The following is a 13,653-nucleotide window of genomic DNA, read 5'->3' on the forward strand; positions in this document are numbered from 1 at the left end:
CATATTGCCAATGCTCAAATTTGCCTGCCCACCCCGTCCCCCTGTGTTCTTTTGTTTCTGCACTAACATGTGGGAACGAAATGTTGAACAGTGCAACATTCCTTCATACCGACTACACTGCTTGGGAAAGATTTCCACCTGAAAAAAACATCACAACATAGCCACAGGTTTGTTCCATTGCTTGCAAAGAGATTCTACCCATGATCCTCCCACTAACACAAAGAAAGCAAAATTTGAATTAATGACAAACTGCTAAGAAAACACTGTAAGGTTGTAAACTAATGAGGAAAATTTTCTGGATGAGTCAGGAAAAAGAGGAGGGGAAATGAAGGAAAACTTCTGATCCCCGTAACAACATAAAGACCCAATTTTGGCTTTGTTTTAGATTACTTCTGAGACATGCCTGCTCCCATCCTTTACTGGTTAAAGTAGGTAGGGGAACATTCCTATAACAGGCTTGGATGTGAGAGTTTCTTCCTCTTGACAACATACTGTACTTCTGTCGAAAAATTCAGTTACCATTCCTTGTAAAACCAGTATCATACCTCTTGTAGCAGTTTGAGATGGCTGGGTCAATACTTTGATATCCAAAGCATTTTTAATGTTCTCCTCCAGGACTGTGCAGTATCCATCTACGACATTAGCAATGGTATCCTTCAAAGTCCCAAGATTATGGAAAACCTGAAGAGCAGTTCCCACTTGAGTCGGATTCTAGAGAAAGATTTTTAAAAATAATTATTACCTTTAACTGTACTAGAGGTTTTTTTATCCATGATGGAACATCATTTTACTGGGCAAGTTCATATTTAAGTTCAGTCTGGTAATTAATTTCATGTAACATTAAATAAATGGCAATCTTACAGCATAACAGAGAAAAGAGGGTAAAGGAGAGGACTGATTTCCTTTGATTGTTTAACAATGCTTTGCTTAGCTTCCTTTGGCACTACTCTCTGATAAGAATGACAAAAAAGGAACTGGAAGCACTGCTGGCAATATCTAACCTAGCACGGGTCACTGGGGATTGATCCGATAATTCCAAGGGTAGTTACAGTACAGCTATATTCAGCTATGGTGTAGCTAGAAATATTGTTTTAACACATGGTATCTATTATAATATTGTCATTTAAGTGCCAAACCGTTAACTAAATGAGATACAGGCTTAAAAAAACAACCAAGGACAAGCAGGTCAAGCCCCTACTACTGACTCCTGCAGAATTTAAGCCTATTCTATTTCTAATGCTGACCATGTTGTCTTCCTCACAGTAGAATTAGGAATGCAAAGCAAACAGGGATCATTTCCAAAGCTTGGGGAACTAAGGAAAAAAAAATTTAAAAAAGGAAAAAAACAAATTAAAAAAGCTCAGGTGTCTCTGTATTGCTCAATAATACAGGGGATTGAAAACTATCCAAAAACTGTTCAGGTTTGTTGTTTAAGAAACCTTTGATTAAGATTAAATCTGATGATAGTTCCACTGTGCAACACTAAACACTGGCATGGGTGCTATTTAGCAACAGAAAAGGCTCAAATTATTGCCTTTGGAAACTAAGCACTCTCATCCATACACTGAACACTGCTTTTTTATTTAGCATTCTCAGGCAATTAGTGGAGGGGGCGATCAGTTGATCATACACATATTAGAAATGCAGTCTTTTGTCATTTTTCTTAGTGATTTCTGCCAGCAGTAAAGAACATGGTCTGGCAGAAATCCTGGCAATCACTCTGGACAGAAGTGTGTGAGACGGCAGGCACATCCCACTAGAAACCCCACTGCAACTCTCCTCTGGCAGTGACACCCGCTACTCCTGCTGATGGCTGCAGCAGTCACTAACATTAAAGGGGTCTACTGCAGCACCAGTGCAACTCAGCTTCATCTTCCTCAGGTCACAGGTTTTTTATCCAGACATTCTTGAGTCAAAGCAAGCAGCTGTGCTCATCTGCCTCTCAGGCATGGGGAACCTGCACTGATACCACTGCAGTAAAGCTATGATGCTGCTGAGGATGGTCTTGCTGGTACCACCATAGACTCCAACAGGTTTTCTGATCCATTGACGAACGGTACATTTCCTTAAACCTAATGTTTCAGAGTGCACAGCACTGTAACTACACATTCATGTCACACTTTCTAGGGTTTCTGCAGAGATCAGAACCACAGCTGAAGTAAAAAAAGCCAGATGCCATCTTCTTCCCCAACTCCAATGAGGAATTCCCAGGTTTATTGGAAAGCAAAGGAATATTAGGCACACATTAGGGTTTGCAGACCTTACACTAACTGCACCAGTTTCTTTTTTCGAAATAGTGTGGGAATTAAACAGCATTCCCAGCACAGTATTATGGGTCTGGGACTTGTAGGTTTAGTTTCTTGACAACTGGGTATGCTGTAAAATCTCTAAGCATCCTGTGGGTGTGCTTGTGGAGGTGGGAAAGTAAGCCATAAAGACTGGAAGATTAATGGGATGTCAGAAAATGAAGAGTAGTATAATGCAAGGAGGGAATTTGGGGACAGAATGAACAAGAAGAGGAAAATATAAATGGGAAGAGGATGGGGAATAGAATGAAAAAAAGCTGCAAGGGAAAAAGAGAATGAAATTGAAAGAAAGAAAAGATAGAAAAGACTTGCCTCATTTACCAGTTTTTCTTGTTCAAATTGCTGTAATTCTTATAGAATACTTAAACAATTATAAAAGAAGGCACCAAGTCAGTGATATAAAATCAATATCTTACCACAATACTAAGAGCACTGAGAGAAGTTTCAGTCAGACTCTAGTAAATGTTCATATATTAACTAACTAAAATAGAACAGCATCACAAGGTGAGCAGGGCACTATCCAGCCTTGAATACCCTGGTGGTCAGATACTTAGTTTCCTTACAAACAAGCAGTATAGGCCCAAAGTTGTCCTCCAACAGAGCCTGTGCTGTGTTTCAAAACAACGGGGTTTAGCCAAAAGTTGTCAAACAATTAATTCTAAAGTTAGGAATACTTAGGGAATAACCAAAACCGCCATTATGGAAACCTGCTGTTCACTATGTTTACTTCACTCAGTTCACTTTGTTCATATGAGACAGCAGTTTTAATTTCCAACACAGTTCAGCTTTACAAGGTCAGCTGAATAACCAAAAAAAGATCCCTTAATAGCTTCTGCAATGGTTTTAATTAAGAAAAATAGTTGTAAATACATACATATATATTCTGTTAATGATTGGTTAGTCTACCTTTCTTTGTGAGGCTGAAAATCCCCAGTCAGTGGAGTATTTACTCCTTCTCCCCTCTTGTTACCATTACAACACATTGCCTCCTTCAAATAATGTTCCCTTAAATAACATTATTAGCCCTATAACAAGTACTGCTACTTAAAGATCAAGGGACTGAGGAAGGATTTGTGAACATGCACAGCTACCAAATACAAGTAGTTCTTACTGTCACCAAAAGTGAAGAAAAGTGAGAAGTTACTCCAGGAAAAGTTGCAATTCAAAAAGCTCAAAGAGGTAAGCAGTGAAGGAACTCAATCACCTCAGTTGCAGCCAAGGCGAAATGACCTATTCAGCAGAATAAATTATTTACTAAGAATTGCTGGAATTCCTGCTTTGTAGTGTCACTCAGCTATTTTAATTGCAGGAAAAATTAACAAAAAACCTAAAAGTAGAAATCAAATGCCAATGAAATTCAGCTGCAGTCTAAAAACAGAATTTAATTTATTTCCAAAAGTGCATGCCTTAAAAAAAATATTAATTGATATATTACAACTCCTAAAAATGAACCTACTTAGGAAAGCATGTCTCTGTGTTCTTTATCATCCCATCTGTCTTTTACTCTGTTCATCCTTAAAATCTGAGCAATACATGAAAAGGTCAAATTGGCAATGTAAATCCAGAAAATACAGACTTCTTTCTAATGATCTTCCAGTTCTTCATGTTTTGACCTTTGCAGTGTTGGGAGAAGTGAGAGGTTAAGATGTTATAATTTTATATAGAAGGTAATACTGACATAACACATTGGCCAGACTCTAGAAATGCACATTTTAAGCCTTAATAGCCAAGAATCCCAAAGCAAAACATGTAAATATGTTTAGGTTATAATATCTACCTTCTGTCAGCCCATGTTTGGAATACACAACTTCTTTTGATAGAAGATACTTCACAGGAAATGAAAACAGCCATAAAGCACAGCCATAAACAGCCATAAACCTCAAAATGTCCTCAAACTAGGTCAGACTTTTGTTTCTTAGAATAACAAGGAGTAAATAACGAAAAGCATTGCACTACAAAGGTTGAGAGAAGAAAAAAAAAGAAACAGAAGCAATAAAATACTAGAAAGCAAAGAAACAAGATTTTTCAACACAGCTAAATAGCTTGCCAAAGCACTTATTCCCTGTAATAGTGTAATCAAAGCAACAGATGGCTAAGAGCTAATGGAACAGAAAGGCATCAAGAACTGTTGTAAAGAATTACCTCATAAAACATCAAGCAATATTCCAAAGTTTACTAAGCCTTAGGCTATCAATGTGAAAGTAATTTCAAAGAAAGTATCTGGCACCTCTGAGGACAGATCAGCTAGATCAACTTCCCCTTAACAATTCCAAATTTTATCCTACAATGCTGTACTCATGTGTTGAAAAAGTATAAATTAAGAGTAGAAATCATACAAAATTATAAAAACTAACAGACAGCAAGAAATAAGGGCATCTGAGCCAAAACAAGCTTCTTAAAATGCTGTTCTCACCTCTTACACAACTTGACCAATCTCTAAAGACCTCATCAATAAAGAATCAGTCAGCCAGTTAATCTGAAGATGTGGCTTCTCTACTAAAGACACAGCTGGTACTTTCTGATGAAAGTTAGAGAGTAGAGGGCAAGGTTGTAGCATGTGTCTTGTCCTTGTGCAATCTGGACTTGCACCTGCTGACTCAAGTCCCATCGCTGAAGTACAGAAGTATAAGGACAGAAGATGTCATTACTAATTCTGATCTTTGCACAAAAGCTCATCATCCTCCCTGCTCAAAGGAGGATCCACCAGACCAGGCTGCTCAGGGCCCTGCAAGACAGAGATAGGCTAGTTCAAATAAGCCTGAAGACATCCTTCTCCTGGCTCCATTTTCCCTTCCTAGTTCTGCTTACAGTTACAGGAATACATAGCAATGAACTCCTGCAGTATTTTTTATTGAGTTCCACTAAGGGCACCTGGAAAGAGAACAAGTGTCTGCACATACACCTAACAACACCTCCTCAGTGTCCACAGTGTTACCCACCCCCTGACAAAAGTCTCAGTCTTCCAAGTCTTTGTGTCCACTGTGAGAAGCACAAGACCAACCTCTTTCTGTTACAGAGGCTGCATTTAAAGAAATATATTTTATATTTCTATAGACTTTTAAAAAAGAGATTATTAGACCTTTTAAAGATAAATGGGCAAAGGTGTATTATACAAAAATGTTATTGTGAAGAAAAAATCTGAAGTCATCTAAAGGAAAAGCAATACTGTGCCTAGTTTTGCCTGCAGCTAGCATGTACATTCAGGATCCTGTTCTGCTACTGAACAAGTTAGTTCTCACCCCTCACTTCAGTGATCTGGCAGTAAAAGCATTTTTAAACCTTCACACAACTAGGAACTTACCATAGGCAGTAAGAAAGAAGGGAGATATAAGAGTAACTTGTTCCACACAGAGGATATTATTCATTACCTAGGAGCTGCAGCATTTTGATGCAGAATTACCCCTTTCTAATGCAACATACTGTTCAGTTCCACATGCCATTTCAAGCTAACTCAAAGTTTTAAATTTTCTGTTACCATAAGAACACCTCCAGAAGTACAATAATGCAGAATTTCACATGGTATCGAGTAGCAGATCAAGAACACAATGAAACACCCATTTTCCAGAGAAGACTGAGACAAAGAGCAGATTTTTAACCTGAGAAAAAGGCAAAATGAATTATCTTATTTAGATAAGTATCATGCCTAGTCAATCATGTTTTTCATTCTGCTCTATGCAGATGTGGCTTATTAATGCTTTACATGTTTTTCTTGGATCACCTAATTACATTATTTCAGAACCTGTTAACAATCAACAGTCAACGGTACAAACCACAAATAGAATTACAGTCTGGGAGAGGCATTTAACAATAACATACTATCTTATCTGGAGAGAAAGAACATCAGCCTTAGTTTTGAAGAGAGACAGATCCACGAAAGTACCAATTAAAAAGACTGGGATGGATTATGCAGAGACCCAGCCAAAGCCAGGGTCATTCTCTGCTCAGCTGTAACCCTGGAATCCTATCAGAATTTCATGCATGTTGTTCAGTTTAGACTATTTTAATCAAATCAGAAATCATCCTAATCTCCCATATTTTATTTACAAAGACTTTCGCAGTTGAGCAGAGCAGTGGCCCATGCCTCTTCATGTAAATGGGTGAACCAATTATCGTATTTCCATTAATTGTGTTAAAAGCATCAGAATCAGATACCTTCTTGCCCTTATAGGCACTACCCAGTCTTAGTGCAGTTTCAGTTTTGCAATGTGGCCAGAGCAGTTCAAGACATAATGGTTGACATGTTTCCAGTCCAGCAAAATCACCTAAACAGATGGACAACCAGAACACAGAAGCAGACTAAGCAGCAGTCTCTAATTTAAATCATTTCTGTCTGCAAAGAAAACTGAATTCAATGTTATTAAACAATCCTGTGTTTTCATGACGGATATTCTCTGAGGAGTAATTTTTTTGTGATTACAAATGACATTTACTAATTGGTATGAGACCATACTGAGTGTTTCATATTTCAAAATAACTAATCTCAATGGGAAGATCTAACACACAAGGTGGTTCCTCATAGCTTTCTAAGGTATTCTGACTTTCCCCCCACTCTCTGACACACACAATGTACAGCTTCTAATTCCTTAAAATTTATTTAATAGCAACAGTTTTTTGACCAGAAAAGCTACACATATTCTTCAAAAAAACATTATCAAGCTCTAAGTGAACAGGTATTTAAAACATAATCTGCAATAGAAGGCAATTTTTTAATGTTTTGTGGCCAAATTAATCAAGATGAATCTTCAAAGAAAAAGACCAGGAGTGAATTTAAAAATTATCCAGTTGATTCTCGTATACAAATGTCACTAAACAATGATTTTGGCAAAGAGCTAAGTGATGATTCATAGCAGAGTGAAGGGATGTAAAACATTAATGACTTCTCAATTTTCACCTATTACTTTACCATAAAAGACAGCTATGTAAAAATACTGTTCAGATCAGATATATTTTCAGGAATACCCATTTACAGAAACTATTTATAAATAACTTTCTTGCACTGTCATAAAAACAGGAACAGAAATGATGGGATTAGCAGGGCCACAGAATAATAAAACCTTACAAATAAACACCGGAAAGTGCAGCCTATTTGTTGTGCTGCACTGAAAAGTGCAGTAAAGTACTTCCAAATACTCCATTATCCAGTCACAGATTTTTGGTCTAATTCTGCATTTATGAGTCATAAACACCTACAGGGTAAAAAATGAGAGAAAAAACCCAGACACATAATCTGTCAATCCACTTTGATTAACCATTTACATGGGCTAGGAGCAGTGAAGAATTTTACTTTTACAAAAAATACTTGTCACAGTTGGACATGAATTGCATTAAGCTTCCTAAATTACCTCTAGATAGGGTGAGTGAACAATGGCAAAGTGATATAAAGCTTTCAATACAACAGCTGAAAGCAGACAAAATCTACACAATCCCATATTCTGCTTCTAATTCAGTTTATATATTTTAATAAATGCACACAGGATCTCACTGGACAGAAGAGACTTTCACCATACCTACTATTTTCAAGGCTTCATAACTCACCAATAAAAAATTAACTCCAAATGTATTTTAAAAGAAAGCCTCTATTTGCTTACATTTACATAGTATAAAAGATTAATCCACTAGTTTAGAATGACTTGTCCACCAAGTCTCTTTATTCCTTTTTCTCAACAATCCTTTAAGAAAAGCAGTATTTTTTAAGTAAATAAATTTTTAAATCTCCTTTATGTATTCTCTATTTACTAGATAGTGCTTTCCAATACCTCTAGTAGCAATGAACTTGACTAGTAAACATTACAAAATATGTCCAGAAAACGTTTGTTGCAGGGCAACAAAATACTTTGGTATTTTAATTCCTTGCACATTTTTTGAATACCCCCTGGTAGTGCCATTGGACACTGTATTTTAGTGATTAATCACTGGCAATCCAAAAATTTATTTTAATTGAAAAACATTCATGTTCATATATATGTAGATGTATCTACACTATTATGCATCAGCATAGAGCTGAAACAACTAGCAACTTCTACAAAGCACTGTGAACACAAGAGGAGACCAAAGTAAGACTGTCAATCACAAGGTTACTAGCAGTACCACATTCATGTCATTTTTTATCTTCTGTGTGCTTTACTAATAGCAGGAAAATATATTTGATGGTGGTTTCTTTTGCAAGGGCACACAGATCAAACATCAAGTGACTTGGGATCTAATATATTTCACATCATGCTTTGCATTTTCCATCTGGAAAATCTGAAAAATCACCCGCAACTGAAATGTATCGTAAAGGTAAATGCATTTAATTACTGCCATATCCACCACCAGTAACTTCTTTTCAGCTTTGTGACTAATTTCTTCCAAGAAGGGAAGCGTCTGCCTATCTTTTCTTCAAAATCAAACAGCTGGAAATGCGTACAAGCTAGATTTTATAGCAAATGTGTCTAATGAGACAAAAAGGATAATACTGCTAGCACAGCATTATATAACACATTAAATAACTGGTCCCAGATATTAAGAATGTTGCAGGGTATTTAATTTCAAGACTGAGCCCAGAAATATGTTTTTGCCCACTGAAAAGCAAGAACACATATTTTCTCCTCAACAACTCTCTGTACACTTCCTTTCTCTCCAGCTCTGCCTCTAGAGGAGACACTAGAATCTGACTAGAATACTTTGACTTTTTAAATAGCTGAAGATTCAGTTTCATTTGAAATTGTTGTCGTGACAGGTCTCCATAGTACTTTGCTGCAGCAATCACAGCTTCTGACTTCTCTATTTCTATTTAAAAAATAACTTTGAGTAGCAAAAAAAAGGGAGATTAAAAAAAGGGGAGGAAAAAAGCAGCCAAACTAAATTGCCTCTTCATTACAGCCAGAGCAACAGCAGAAAGGAAACAATATTGAAAGATGCTGTTTGCTGTCCCTTCCTCCTCTGCAGGTTTAAGTCACCAGAGTACAGGCAAGCATATTTTAAAAATAATTTTCAACCCTGTGAATTCTTGAGTGAAAAGTAATTGCAGAGCATTTAATGAACAGCAGCTCTTTGAATGGCTTAAGTAAGCTTTTAAGTTACAAGGAGAAAAAAACAATCCATTGACTAGAGTTCAGACTCAACAGTTTAAGATGTGAATTTCAGCAGGTCACTGAGGCCTAAATTCAAAAAGGAGACCAACCCAGAACTTCCCAAATACACTGTCCACACAGCACTACAGTTACTCTTCCCTTTGACCCATGACTATCAAATCAGTTGGGTCTATAACATCCTTATTAAGTAGAACCAATCTGTAAGCACAAATGAGATGTTTATTGATTTATCACTAATACTAAGAACTAATCTGATTAAATGTTGCAACTTTGTACTATCTCTGAATGAATGAGTGATCCATTAAAACCCAGGCACACGTCTGGAACAGCTTGCCCAAGGACTAAACAATACACAACAGTTGAGCATGTCAGCTAAAAATTCTATTTTTCTAGTTATATAGCAGCTATTAAAGCCACATGGACTGACAAAAAGCAAAGATATTAAAATATACATACAACTATACACAAGATCTTTTTTAGATACAAGTTAATAAGACTTAATTTTATGTTACTCGCTTCTTGAGAAAAATCAATTAGTATTTTATCTTTTACACGATACATATATAGTTTAGTACCTCTAACTACCAAGATAAATGTAAAGAGCTAGCCTTACTTTTCTGGTCAGCCAGACATCCTGAATAGAGATTGAAATGTAATTTAAGTAGTGATCTATATTCAAATTGTCTGATTGATTTGGCTGAAATCCACTGATGTATTTTTTTAATTGAAGTCTAGAGGAATTCCCAGAAAACAATCTTCAGTATGTATGTAAAACTGTCCTTTATCTGTATTCAAGTGGATCACTAGTGTGTCATACACACCTTTAATAATGCTGTCACAAGCTAAACAAATTAAGATCAAAACCATACAGTTCCAGTTTCAACATTGGATAAAGGTACAGCTGACAGACAGGTTAGACTTGGGGATCTGACAAGTGAAGTAAGTTGTCTGCTGTCCCACTCAGCTTATTAATACAACATGATACTGTGTTAATGCACGTGCTAAGTTCTGCAGCGCACGGACATTTTTATGTATAAACTTACATTGTGCCTTACTGCTGAAGTTCTGCAGCTCCACTCAGCCTACAGAAGTACTGTCTATCTTCACTGATTTCCAATATTACTCATATTTTCAAGAAACAATCTCCAACATAGAAATTTAAAACCTATCAGGTTTAATGTGCCAACTACTTTACACAAAAATGATCTATCCATAACAAGTATTTAAATTCCAAAGATGTGAGCTACAGTCTACCCTTTCCATATGTGACTTTACACCTGCACACATCCTTTCCAATAGCATCTTGTATCTGTTGAGTGAGTGAGGGTGTTGAGTAAAGCACAAATATTTTGAGAGAAAGCCCTGACTGGATCCCTTCAAATTATTATTAAGGGAGTTTCTCTTTGATTATTCCTAACAATATACGCAGAGCATTCCTTAGACATCTGCAGAGTCCCAGCAAACTACAAACATTTACACTGTATTTCAACCTCATGCTCTAATTTAAAAGCTTTATTAAATATCAACTCATAGTTTAAACACACAGATTTACATATATTCCTGAAGGACTACTGAAACATGTACAGTTACTTCGGAAAATAAATTATTCAACTTTGGATCTCTACAGCGCTTATCAATGGAGTGACTGATTTCTCTTGTGGTTTATCACAGCCAGACACTGATGACCTTGCAGGTGAGAGGGCTCCAAGTAATAGTTACCTAAAAAAGTCATAATTCAGACATTCAGCAGTCTGACAATGATGATTCCCTCTTCTCTCTTCCACCTTTGAAGGATGCTGCTGGTCCACATACATGAGAGAGCAAACTGCTGGCATGGAATGTCCCTGCACCTACATCAAGCAGTGTGCCAACAGATTTCACAGACTTATCAGTGTGTAAAATACAGTATTGAATTGTCAACAAGGTGATTTACTTTCTTTACAGTAGCAAATATTTTCCACTAGTGAAACTTCAAGTAAATGAAAAATATGAGTTTTGTGCCACCTATAAATTATAAAGCAACTCCAGGGATGCCCAGTGTTTTTGCCTGGGTGGGCCACTTGCCTTTGTGCAGGGGCAGAAGAGAGATATAGGCCATGTTCCCTACTCTACAAGATGACTACAGCACACACAATAGTAGCATTGCCTGTGTCAGAGACATGACACTTGCTGGAGAGCTGGACCTCCTATGCATTCATGTGAGCTATCTCACACGTGCATCCACTGCAACCAGCGTGCTGGACGATCTGTTCAGGTGTCAGTTCCAGGACACCATGTCATCTGACTTTTCCAAGAAGCTACTAAATTTACCAAACATACTGGAAAGATCTTAAAAAGCAGTTCAAGTTTATTCTCCTTCTCTAAAACAACTGTATATTGAGCTAAAAATACAAACATCTAGCAGAAATGTAATGAAACAGTTATTCATAAGTCTGTTTTTCATTGCTCACACTTTAGTATCTCTCAGGTTAGTCCACATCCTTCTTGATACACTGCATCCACTACTGGAACCCAAAGGGCTGAGAAGTGCACGGGGATTACTTCATGTTTAACAACCTATACTTTTGTTTACACCTTTTCTCCTCTATGTCTGTTTGACATGGCTGACATTCAGCCTGTAATCCATTATAACCTCAAAATTCCCTTCTGTGGGTCTGCTGTCCACAAGGCTGCTTCTATTATATACCGGTGTTTTTCTTACCTTCCTCTTTTCCTTCATGCAGTACCTGGCACTTATTCCTTTTCAATAACATCCTATTTTTTTCAAATCGATTTCTCAAGATCATTCTGTATTTTAACTCTGTCCTTACTAGACTTATTAATCTTTCTTAGATAGGTGTGATCTGTAAATTTAATAAGTATATTCTGTTTTCCATCATCCAGATCACTAATGCAAGCACTGAATAGTGCTAGCCTTAGGGCAAATCCCTGCAGAAACTCAGCTGATACATTTTTTCCATTTTAGAAGGTTAATCAACAGTGTATAGCTTTCCAAACTGTACTGCACTTAGCAGTTTCACCTAGATTATCCTTCCCCACTTCGAGTTTGAAAATGCCACAAATAAAAGTCTTACAGAAGAAGCATCAGACCCCACCTTTTACACCTCCATCCACTAAACTGATCACCTTTCAACAGAGGAAAACTAAGCTGGTTTGACACAAATCACCCTTCAGAAATCTTAAATGATCATGCAATAGACTCAGCACATGCATGGTTATCAGGCACATTTGGGACACTAACAAAGTGTGGGAGGGTGTGTCTGTGTTCCTACATGTATCATGATTAAAAAGCCTGTGCATAGTAATGTATGGGGGAAGCACTAGAGACCACCATGAAAGCCACCAGCAACAGGGAGCAGCTACCACCACAACGTGGTGTGGCATGCAGTGACTTCTCAGAAGCAGGTAACAGAAGGGCTACATGTGGCTTACAGACTGAAGGTTGACTGCCAATACAAAACATCATCTTTGGCACATACATCAACTGCTTAAAACCTGTAACCTAAAGAACAAGGTTGAGGTGGAATATTCTGTGGAAGGAGAACATTCTCTTCTGATCACCTCATTAAATTACCACAGAAGTATTTCCCTTTTCCAGGAGATAAAAAGTTACATATCCTCTTCCAGCATCCGATCCCACTTTTGAAATTCAAACTAGATAGCCTCTAAAATTAAAAGTAGTAGCTGAGAAGTTCTAGAAGCAAATGTTAAATCTTTCAACTGTCAGTACCCTAGTATTTTTCTTTTATTACATATTCCTGTGACACGTTACCATTTTCAAATGGTGTCTAATGTATCTTAATCAAAGCTGTTAGGGGGAAAATTAAAATTCAGTCAATACATTTAGAAGGCCAAAAGATTTATTTGTTACCTCAGAAAGGCATTTGATTTCAGAAACATAAAATACTAACATAGCAACATGACTGGGAATGCTAACAGTAGTATTCAAAAGATTTGTTACCCTTCAAGGCGTATTCCAAAACTGAGTGCTGAACTAACTCCTGATTATCCTAACATATCCTGACACACCTCAGTAACATGACTGTTTAGTGGCAAAGGAATGCTCCACTGTCTGTTTCATCAATATGTTTAATTTCAGACTTCTGTCACCCATCACCTGAGACCCCATATTGCTGCTCATTGTGTAAGAACCCCCAATTTTCAGTTTTTCATTGCTGACTGCGTCATGTCAATTATTCTGAGGAAGATGAAAATGTAGAAGAAAGCAAGAATCTCCACAGTAATAAATGAAAACAGAGCAATCAACTCACGTA

The 13,653-nt window shown here is 37.1% G+C and overlaps 1 protein-coding gene across 1 annotated transcript in view; it reads right to left on the reverse strand.

The window, feature by feature from the left end:
* The window catches only part of COG5 (component of oligomeric golgi complex 5), a 177,682-nt gene that overhangs the window by 63,694 nt on the left and 100,335 nt on the right, over positions 1-13,653 (reverse strand). The window contains exon 8 of the mRNA XM_009996782.1: positions 546-711. Coding sequence (XP_009995084.1) covers positions 546-711 — 166 coding nt within the window. The remainder of the gene's footprint in view (positions 1-545; positions 712-13,653) is intronic.

This window comes from Chaetura pelagica, unplaced genomic scaffold (assembly GCF_000747805.2).
Source record: "Chaetura pelagica isolate M959 unplaced genomic scaffold, ChaPel_1.0 scaffold534, whole genome shotgun sequence".
NCBI classification, from domain to species: Eukaryota; Metazoa; Chordata; class Aves; order Apodiformes; family Apodidae; genus Chaetura; species Chaetura pelagica.